We start from the raw sequence: 10884 nt of genomic DNA on the forward strand, positions 1-10884 counted from the left end.
CGGTATCTTCCTTCACAGGTGAAGTACCTTTGTATGCATGAGAGTAGGTTGGCATATTAATCTTTGACATAACTCATTGTTACTGCTTTAGTTAAATCTATGTCTACAAACTCTGGCTTCAAGAATATCTTGCAAGGTGCCATTTCAAACTTGAAATTCGTAAACCACTTTTCCTGACCTCTAGGAATTTATGTGAATAAAGATATAACTTTAGGAGAAATTGGCAATTCTAACACTCCAATCTTTGCATGTAAACCTATGAAATTTAGAGAAAATTCGTTGGTCACTTGGTTATGTCCTCCCTGTAGCTTCTTACAGAACCTCCAGCAACCTACTTTTTTGAAGGCTTCTTCAACTATTTTATCCTTCGTGAGAGCATCTAAGCCTTCAAGGTTAGTTCTCAAACATTGACCTGATCTGTAATTTCTTCTTTCTTCCCACATTTCTCCTTTGAAATCTCTGTAGATAGAAGACTTGGAAGAAACTGCCTTGCTTAATTGAGGAACTACGTCGCTTGAATTTGATGAAGAGCTACCTCGCTTGAAGCCTACAGAAGAATTATGGTCTCTGCTCACCTTGGGCTTGTTTACTTGAACTTAAGAATAGCATCAAGTGTCTCTTGGATGAATATGACCAAGATCAACATGAATATGACCAGGATCAACTAACCCTTTCCCTTTTTGAAATTTGAAATGGCTGTGGACAAATGACCCCTAACGAATCTAATGATGGATATGAATGGTTGCATGTGAGAGGTAAGGTTCATGGACTGACACCTGATGATGAAATTTTAACGTATTCTGGTGGATTTGGCAGCTATACATGATTGTTCACGAATCCCCGATTTCGTAGCACATCTAGTGTAAATTCAGGGTTTTGTGCTACGAAAACGCCTAACTACGAATCCCCGATTTCGTAGCGTAGGTAGTGTAATTTCAGGACTTTGCGCTATGAAAACGCGTAGACAGTTTCGTAGTGCGTTCAAATTTTTGAAATGACAAGACACATGAAACTGTAAACATGATATGGGATCCACAAGGAGAAAAACAAGGTTGTTGAACTTTATTTGATGATGAACATGAGGCTCTAACCCTATGACTTAGACTCTAAGCATGCGGTGACTCAAAACTTATTATAAAACCATGACTAGAAACAAGGCAAACTTTCCAAACTTAAAAAAAAAAAAAATTAGGGTGATAACAGTGGCTCCACTAGGGATAGTATGCTCCCTGCGGTATGCTAACAACTAGTAGCTCTAGTGCTACAATCCATTCCTTTAAAAAATAAAAGCTCTGAAATTCTGCCCAATCTGTTTCAAATTGTACCTAGTAAAAATTGCCTAGTCAACCTTGAGCTTATTTGCATTTTCCTACCTACCTACCCTATCAATTGTAAACTTCTTTCAGCTCAATCAATGTGAAATTTCCAATGTAGCCAATCATTTTTTTTATCTTATATTTGAGTTTTTCGACTGCATTGGAATTCAAAGCAGCTATGATATTGTGATGACCACTACCACTGAAATTTCCTCTGATCTTCATAGAACAACTGAAACACTGGAGAGTAAAACTCTTCCATGTATTTAGCTATAGGATCCCAGAATACATGATCATCTTGATGATCCTCATAAAATCCTGTTACTTCTAACAACTGATCTTTAGTCACACAACATTTATTTGATAAGTTATCCAACTGCTTTTCTGCATGATTCGCATAGACAATGTAATTTTCCTCACTATTATGATCATTCTTTGAAGTAATCTGCTGCAAGGAATTACAGAACTGATCAACCTTTCCATCTACCTGAGGGTTATAAAAAATTTCTTCCAGTATTTCTTCTTGGTGTTTATAATTATTTTCATCTTCATTATGATTCGAAGACTGACAAGTCTGCTGCATCACTACATCAATCTCGAAGAACGTAATATGATTTTCATAGGTATACTCTTGCTGATTTCTATGTTGCATGTCATGGGATGTTATCCTTTCTTCTAGTTGTTGAAATGTGTTGTTATGAAGAGCCTCTAAAATTTCTTCATTCATAAATTCATCATCATCATAACAATCCTTCAAATACTAAATAAGACTCACAAAATGTTTACAGCAATCTTTGACCAGCAATAAGGAAAGATGACATTCTTTATACATCTCATAGAATTCATCATGAAAAATAGCAAGAGAATACAATAAACCATCTACTAATCCTTTATACCAAGACCATGCTTTTCCTTCTAGAGCAATCATCAACATCTTCATAAGACAGCCTTCAGGGAACTGAACCTTAAGACTATGTACATGCAAATGAAACCTAACTAAATGAAGAGCAGTATTGTCTTTCTTTTCATTTCTGAATACTGGAAGATCATCTAACCAATCAACCTTTGACATAGGATTTGGAAAACCAGGGATATGAGACCAATTCATAGGAGCATACCTGGAATTTTTTCTTGCAATGGAACTCATCCTGAAACTTCATCTAGGCAACTGATCTTCTTAGCATAGGAGTCACCTTCCAATTTGTTATTTGATGTGTGGAGTCGCCAAGGTAGTTTTGCAGCCTCGAACGGATTCTGAAGCTCCTACTACCTTCAAGAGTTCAGCTTCATGATTTTTCAGGATATGTATATCTTCAGACTCCCGGCAGACACACCAAAATTTTATCACCAAAATAAGACCCTGATACGCTACTGATCAGACTAGCTCAGTGTAACTATTTCAAACCAATATTTTAGCTAAGGCTTAGCCTCCTCAGCCTGAGAGGGCTCTCTCAAAGGGTTAATGATATTGATTAAAGATATAGATAGATGGCTAAATATATGGTTTGTGATTTTATATGCTTATAGGTTAAAAGATGGAAACTTGCTACCATTGGGCTATGGAGTCAGTGATAGAGATAAAGATAACAAATAGCTCTTCTTATAAATCTGAGGCTTGTATATACTTCAATGAAAGAGTAACACATTCAGGAAAGTCTCAATAACTTGAAGTTCATAGAAGTCAGAGCATGTGGGCATGAATTCTGAGTAATAACACATCAAGGTATTCTAAAGGAAAGTATTTAAAACATCAGAGTTTAATACTTAAAGGAAGTCAGAGCATGAGTAACCATGAATTCTGAGTAATAATTATTATAACATTGAAGAAAAACATCCAAAGATAGGACCCAAGAACTCAATTCACCATAGTTTAACACCTAAAGGAAGTCAAAGAATGTTCCTCCGTGAATTATGAGTAATAAGCATTAAGACTATGGAAGTAAAACATATCAAAGATAAAATATAAAGCTCACTTAAGTACACTAAGAATATCAGATTCAGAAAATCCAAACTGCTTCTGTATATATCAGTTCCTGCACAGCATTTACAAAATTAATCTTTTTCTATAACATTTTCCAACCTCTAAGGAGTTCCAGCTCTTTCCTTTTGTAGAGTTATCATTCCAATCTTGTATTCCCTAATCCAACATGACGGGAATTCGAATTTCCTATCTTGACACCTATTCATTCCTAAAACAGACTATTAATTACAAGTAGTAGTTATCTAACAACCTTAGAATCCTAATACAATTAGTAGTACAACTCCTTATTATGATAGTAACAACTTAAACTAGGAATTCAATTCGATACTTGGCAGCTGCTCCTCCTTAAATTCGACCTTGGTGATGTCCACAACCCTCCTGCTGGCCTTCAATAACTTCTCCTTCATCTGTCCTGAAAACTAGGAAAATGTCCCCTGCAGTGTAGCCTTGGTCTTTAATGGTGTTCCTTGAATCTCCTACTAACCAAACTAGCCCCTTTAATCATATAATAAATGTTGAATTAGCCATAGAACCCTTCTCTTAAACTTTTGCAAAAAATTAAACTCCTTGAAGTAGTATAATGAGAGCTGATCTGGCTGCTCAGAAACTACAGCTACAGCAGTTTTGTAGCGTAAGTTAAACCACCAATTTCTCCCACCTCGTACTGAATTTGAAGAAAATGAAAGAGTTTTTTGTCATTTAGTATGTTAGGAATAAAAACCTCTTTCAGTTTTCCAAAATATGTTTTCAGCTGCTCAAGAAACCCCTTAGAGTTGACTACTTAAAGCAGAAAAGAGTTTTCTCTGCTGAAAAATGTTGTTTCAGTCATTTCGTAGCGCAAAACAGGTTTTTTACATATCTCCTTTATTCTTTGATTTTTTCCCTTACTTGAGCTTTAAACATTCACAAGTGACCTCCTCACGTTCTCCAGCAGCATCATTATCCAAAAATAGCCGCTTCTTTCCTTTGAAGAGTGATCAAAACACTAAAACTGCACCTACAGCAATTTTGTAGCGCACTACGAAACTATTGTGTGAATCAATTTACACAATTTTTTCCAAAAACTTTCCTTCTAAGGATTCTTCACAGTTGTTTCATTATGTACATATGCCACATATACCTAACATCACCCATTCTTGAAACATCTTCAAAAAGTAATGTTTTTGTTTCAACCAAATTTGTTATTAGGGTTTCATCACTTACTTTCTTGTTCATTTGTGTTGAGGAGTATCTTGAATAGCCAATGGTGTTCTAGTCACTGGCTCCTTAACTTGCTTTCTGGCCTTCAGTTTAACAAACCTGCTTGACCTTTCTTCTGCATGGTGACTAGTCACTGGTGATGATATTTCCTTAGCCCTAGGGCTAAGTCCTGTTTCAACTCTAAAACCAGACATAAAGAGAAATGAAGACCACTCTCTATCTACCTTCTGAAGTTCATGCAAGACAATTAATTTAACTAAGCCATGATGGAATAATGATGTTTCACATGCCTCTTTCTTCAACTATATTTTATCAGACATCTTGCCTAAACTCTGAAACTAAAAGAAAGGTAGATCTAGAGATATTATCCCAGTGAAATGCAATAGGAGTTTTAAATGATAAGAATACAACTTGTGGTATCTTCCTTCATAGGTCAAGAACATTTGTATGCATGATAGTAGGCTGGCATATGAATCTTTGACATAACCCCTTAGCACTACTTTAGTTAAATCTGTGTCTACAAACTTTGGCTTCAAGAATATCTTGCAAGGTGCCATTTCAAACTTGAAATTCTTAAACCACTTTTCCTGGCCTCTAGGAATTTCTGTGACTAAATATATAACTTCAGGAGAAATTGGCAATTCTAACACTCCAATCTTTGTATGTAAACCTGTGAAATTTAGAGAAAAATCCTTGGTCACTTGGTTATGTCCTCCCTGTAGTTTCTCACAGAACCTCCAGCAACCTACTTTTTTGAAGGCTTCTTCAAATGTTTTATCCTTCGTGAGAGCATCTAAGCCTTCAGGTTCAGTTCTCAAACATCGACCTGACTTGTGATTTCTTCTTTCTTCCGACATTTCTCCTTTGAAATCTTTGTAGATAGAAGACCTGGAAGAAACTTCCTTGCCTAATTGAGGAACTGCCTTGCTTGAATTTGATGAAGAGTTGCCTTGCTTGAAGCTTGCGGAAGAATTCTGGTCTCTGCTCACCTTGGGCTTGTTTACTCAAACTTAAGAATAGCATCAAGTGTCTCTTGGATGAATATGACCAAGATCAACATGAATATGACCAGGATCAACTAACCCTTTCCCTTTTTGAAACTTGAAATGACTGCGGACAAATGACCCCTAACGAATCTAATGATGGATATGAATGGTTGCATGTGAGAGGTAAGGTTCATGGGCTAACACCTGATGATGAAATTTTAATGTATTCTGGTGGATTTGATAGCTAGACATGATTGTTCACGAATCCCCGATTTCATAGTGCATACAGTGTAAATTCGGGGTTTTGTGCTACGAAAACGCCTAACTACGAATCCTTGATTTCATAGTGCAGGTAGTGTAATTTCAGGACTTTTCACTATGAAAACACCTAGACAGTTTCATAATGCGTTCAAATTTTTGAAATGACCAGACACATGAAACTTTAAACATGATATGGGATCCATAAGGAGAAAAACAAGGTTGTTGAACTTTATTTGATGATGGAAATGAGACTCTAACCCTATGACTTAGACTCTAAGCATGCGATGACTCAAAACTTATTATAAAACCATAACTAGAAAGGAGGAAAACTTTCCAAAGTTTACAAAAAAATTTAGGGTGATAAAAACCCCCATGGTAAAGCTCAACCTCAAGGACTGATGCTCTACCCACCAAATGAGCTCCCACACACTGCCTCTGCACTAGCCCAAGTAGTGCGAAAGTCACACTGTGAAGCTAGAAGCTTAATCATCTGCCAAACTGTCCTAGATGTTGACAATCATCCATAGCCTCTTCTCCGGAAAATCTCATGTCAAATCTCCACCGCTAAGCTCCACCAATGAACTCGACCTCCTCTCCACTGCGTCCCCCAGTAATACACACAAACTGGAACAGAATGCTACTGTTTGGAATCACAATATGATCCTCCTCCTGAATAAATGAAGAAAATCTTCCTAAGGTGGCACTCGAAGTTCCCTGAAAAAAGGGTGAGCTTTTCGCCTGAAGAACTCGTGCTAAATAGCCAGTGACTCGACTAAGCTGCTCGAGCAACCAGAGAGAAATCAATATACTCCAATAAGATGAATCAGATGAGGAGAGCTACCTTCCTTATATAGATTTCATGGAGCACTTTTCCCTTCAATTTTACCTCCATCGAGGGACCTCACTTAACCACCTACATGCGAAACTTAACCACCTTCATGCAAACCGAACTAGGAAGTGCATCTTTCCCTAGTGTGGGTGGCCCCCAAGTGTAATTTAACCACAAAAAAATAACTTCTCCTCCATCTAATATCATAATAAAAATCGAATGGGCCCCATCACCTCCAAAATTGGCCCCAAAATATAGAAATTATTCATGTTCCAAAATAATTTAGGAAGGGACATTATAGTCCTCCCCTCCCACATGTTGCTTGTCCCCAAGCAATTTTAGTGCTGGATGCTCAAGTATGTGCTCACCCTCCCAGTTAGCATCCTCATCCAGCAAGCTCCTCCAATGCACCAAAAAAAATTGCTTGTCCTCAAGAAATTCTTGAGAAAGCATCCTCTCTAACTGTTGCTCCCCACTGTCACTGCAAAATGTGCCAGAGTCCCAAATGTGCCACTGGATTGTGCCTGACCTCCGCACTGTCCTGATATGAAATAAGCCTTCAATACCATGATCCCATGCCATCATGTCCACCATGAAGCTCCTCTCTCTCCACTCATTATCCTACCCGGTGTAAGTACTAGAAGTCCTCTACTCCATCAGTGACTCACTAAATCCCAATAGAAGATTTGCATGATCTCCCCCTGTAGTAGCCAATGCATCCCTAAAGGTTATTGAGTTGTAAAGATTTGTGATGCCCCAGCTCCCTGCTAGTCCCAGATTGGTTCCACCATGCTGATATTTCACTACTCTGACTATGACATACTCCCCATCGTGTGCAGACAGTATCCTCTCCTCCTGAGGCCTAGTGGTGAAACATTTGTGAGAGTCAAGCTCATCCTGCCCGGGCATCTCCATGATGCCAATGTCTACCCCTCCACTACCAATCTCAACTTTGACCCATAAAAGGAAAATTATGCCTCACCATGCAGTGGAGGTTTCAGTGATCCCCCATGTTTCAAACCCAAAGTGAACTAGATCCTCCTCTACCATCACGTTGCTCATCACAAAGTGGAGTGATCTTCCCACCAACTGGATCCCTGGATTCCCCAAACATACGAGGAGCTCATAACTCCCACTCCTCAAAGGATGTCGCTATGTAAGTTCGTTACCAACTAGAACCCATCTGGCCCTCATCTATGATCCCTATCTATATTCCCTGTTTGGACCCCAAGTATAAGGAGTAGGTCTCATGCCTGTGAACCTTCCCTGCTCCTGCTAGACCACACAGTGAAAACTGTTATCCCAACTCCTGATGATACACCTCAACATTACTCAGAGTCTGGGTACCCTCATGTAGACAAAGTCTACCATCCGTCATCCCTCAAGTGTGAGCTCAGGGGTGGAATATATGCTACCTCAATTACCAACCATGCCATCCCTAAGCCTGTATCTTACAGCTCGTGCTCCTACCAAGGGTCTCAACTGAAGAGTCTCCTCTCGACTAATGGAACACGGTGTCTCATCCAATTGTCTAGGGTGAGCCTCTCATACCCTATTGCCTAAATGAAGAGTGTCAAGGGGAAACAACCAAACATTCTGTGATTGTAAGCAACACTGGAGGATGATGGGTGAGTATATCCCAAACGGTATGATCAACATTCTACCATAATGCCCAAGAGTGATCCTACAGACGACACTCTCTCTACCTCAGATCTGTTGATAACTCCCTTGAAGCTTTGTCTCTGCTAATCATGGTGTCCCCAAGTGCTCAACAATCTCCTCATCGATCCTAGGTGAGCTGCATCCAACAGTACACCTAATGAACCTTCCCATATGCCTCCTTGGAGGCAACACTCCAAAAGCCTACTACGTCGCACCATGCATCACTACACACCACCAAGAAACATTGCATTCCTCGACATGCCACCATATGGCGCAACCTGTCCCTGTACACCACTGGGTACCCCCAGCTACAGCTATGCCATCCTGTATTGTCCTATGTCACTGCACCAGTCACTCCCCGCATGTACTCAATGTGACGTGAGGCACTCCCCCATGCGTCTCCATGTCCATCTACAGACTAATTCTCCATGCTAGATGCTCCTACCCATTCCCGAATGAGATGGCCTAAAGTTGTGTCCCTATGCGTCGGCCCACACCTGACTGGTATCATCACCTCGATCGTTGCATCATCATACCCTCCAGTGAATGGATATTCGCTCCAAATCCTCCCTGAGGGATCCGAGAAGTGAATCTCCATATGTTTCAATAGTGATGCTACCCCTGCACTACTCCTCTACGTCCTCTGTGCCCCACTATTATAGACATATTTGGGCTCATCAACCCCAAACTTATATGTCGATAAACTAGGGCTCTTTGACCCATAAAATATTTGTTTCATACCCTAAAAGAACATAGTCATCTGATTACATCATTCCCCAAAAGTTCCACCTGAGAAACCATCCAAAAATGGCCTAAACTAAACCATACTGACTGCTCCACTGGCAGGGTGCGATGCATACTGAGTGGTACACTACCAAGGTGCGATGCATACTGATTAGGCCTTCTATAGGGTGTGATGGGCGAGGATGGACAAATGTCCGAGACAGTTTGCTAGGTGGTTGCTCATGGAATCTTCTAGAAACTTCTCCTATGCCACTTGCCTCTCTGAATTCGCCCAAGGATGAGTAAGAGATCCAAGAAATATCCAAGTGGAATGACACTAATCAAACCCCATGGATGACTCACACCCTTGCACACATCTATAAATGGATCCCTCATCTAAGAGATCTAGGGGCTAGAATATTGTGAATTGCAAGGAAGTGTTGATAGTTTGTAATTGAGGAAAGAGCATTGTATTGTTGGTGTGATCTTGCTATTTCATGAGGTGAAGAGGGATTGAAGCTGGGAGGATGATGCTGGATCAGACAACTGGGTTGTAATTCTCCCTTCTATTTAATAAAGTTCTTCAAGTTTTCTTCCATATGATTGTGCAATTGTTAATGTTATCATTTTTGAATGCTATCATTTGTTCATTATATATCTGATTCTGTAATGTTTATGTTGTAATAGATCACAATACTTTGACGGTTCTTTGTTGATGTACATGTGCAGGTACTCTCCAAGCGGGTTAAGTATGGAGAGGTGTTGCAAGCTCTGTCAAGGGGGAGAGAGATCAAGCAAGGGATTAAGCGAAAGTTCCAGGTTGGTTCCTTTATCTTTCTCTTATCTTTTGCACATAGAAGAAATCGTTGAATTGCTTTACGCTATTGTTTCTAGGGTAGCTGCCAAACCTAGAGCGCTAGTCGTTCGACAAGACACTAGTTTTCCCCGAAACAAATTGGCGACCCCCGCTGGGGAAGAATAATGTTTGTTTGTTGTTATTTTTTGTTTTATAAACTATAGACAGAGCCTGAAGTCAGTTAGGTAGCCTTCGAACTACTCTTGCTCTGCAATTGCATAGTAGATGAATGTTGCTTCAATCAATCTCTGGTTTAATTTATGAATTAAACATTAGAATTACAAGCATTCTAGATGCCATTTTGGTAGCTTAGTGACATCTAAAGACCTTCCTCTATAATTTTCTCTTTACTTTCCATCAGAGCTCAGCATAACTCATTGAAAACAGCTGCACATCTGAGCCAAAACACACTTCAGTTGTGCTCCCTGGCCCATCGCATTGTCTTCCACTGTAACCCAGTATGCATCGCACCTCCCGAGTGTAGTAAGTGCAATGCATCCCTGTTTCTGTGAAGCCCAGCTGCGATGACTGACTGAACCCTTTTTCCATTCTAGAAATTGGGGGTTTTTTACCTTGTTTTCAGTATTGCTTAGTTGTTTTGCTGCTTATGAATAGTGCCTCATTACTGAAGCCTACCTGCATCACATAGATCAGCCTCCATTAGGTTAGGATTAGTAAATGTTTGTTTGTATTTTTTCATCATTTACAATCCTTTGTCGAAAATTTGCTTAAATCGATCTGTCGCTTTGGTACAAAAATGTCGTAATTGTCATTTTGTGTCGAAAAGAGAAGTGTCGTGAATTCTTCCTTCCCTTGATAATCGATTGAACTTTTCTTCATGTATTTGATTTGATTTGTTTATATTAGAAGTGTCAAAAGAATTTTTTTTATTCAAAATTGAAAAGTGACATTTAGTCTTCCTTTCTCTTTTGAAAAAGAAATTGTCGAAAATGTCATTTTGAGTAAAATATTTCATATATTTGCTGCATTTAGTTTTCCTTTTTGGCATTTTTCGCATTAAGGAGAACGAAAACAAATACATGCATTAGCATTTACCATTTTTTAGTTTG

At 39.2% G+C, this 10884-nt stretch overlaps 1 protein-coding gene across 1 annotated transcript in view; it reads right to left on the reverse strand.

The window, feature by feature from the left end:
* LOC149226734 (uncharacterized protein At4g15970-like) overlaps positions 1-7488 on the reverse strand; it is a 77527-nt gene extending 70039 nt beyond the window's left edge. The window contains exon 1 of the mRNA XM_089380283.1: positions 7242-7488. Within this exon, the coding sequence (XP_089236409.1) occupies positions 7242-7488 (247 nt within the window). The remainder of the gene's footprint in view (positions 1-7241) is intronic.
* Between the last annotated feature and the right edge of the window lie 3396 nt (positions 7489-10884).

The sequence above is a fragment of the Pinus tabuliformis genome, chromosome J, assembly GCF_031772625.1.
Source record: "Pinus tabuliformis cultivar Carrire ecotype Pingquan chromosome J, CPIR1, whole genome shotgun sequence".
NCBI classification, from domain to species: Eukaryota; Viridiplantae; Streptophyta; class Pinopsida; order Pinales; family Pinaceae; genus Pinus; species Pinus tabuliformis.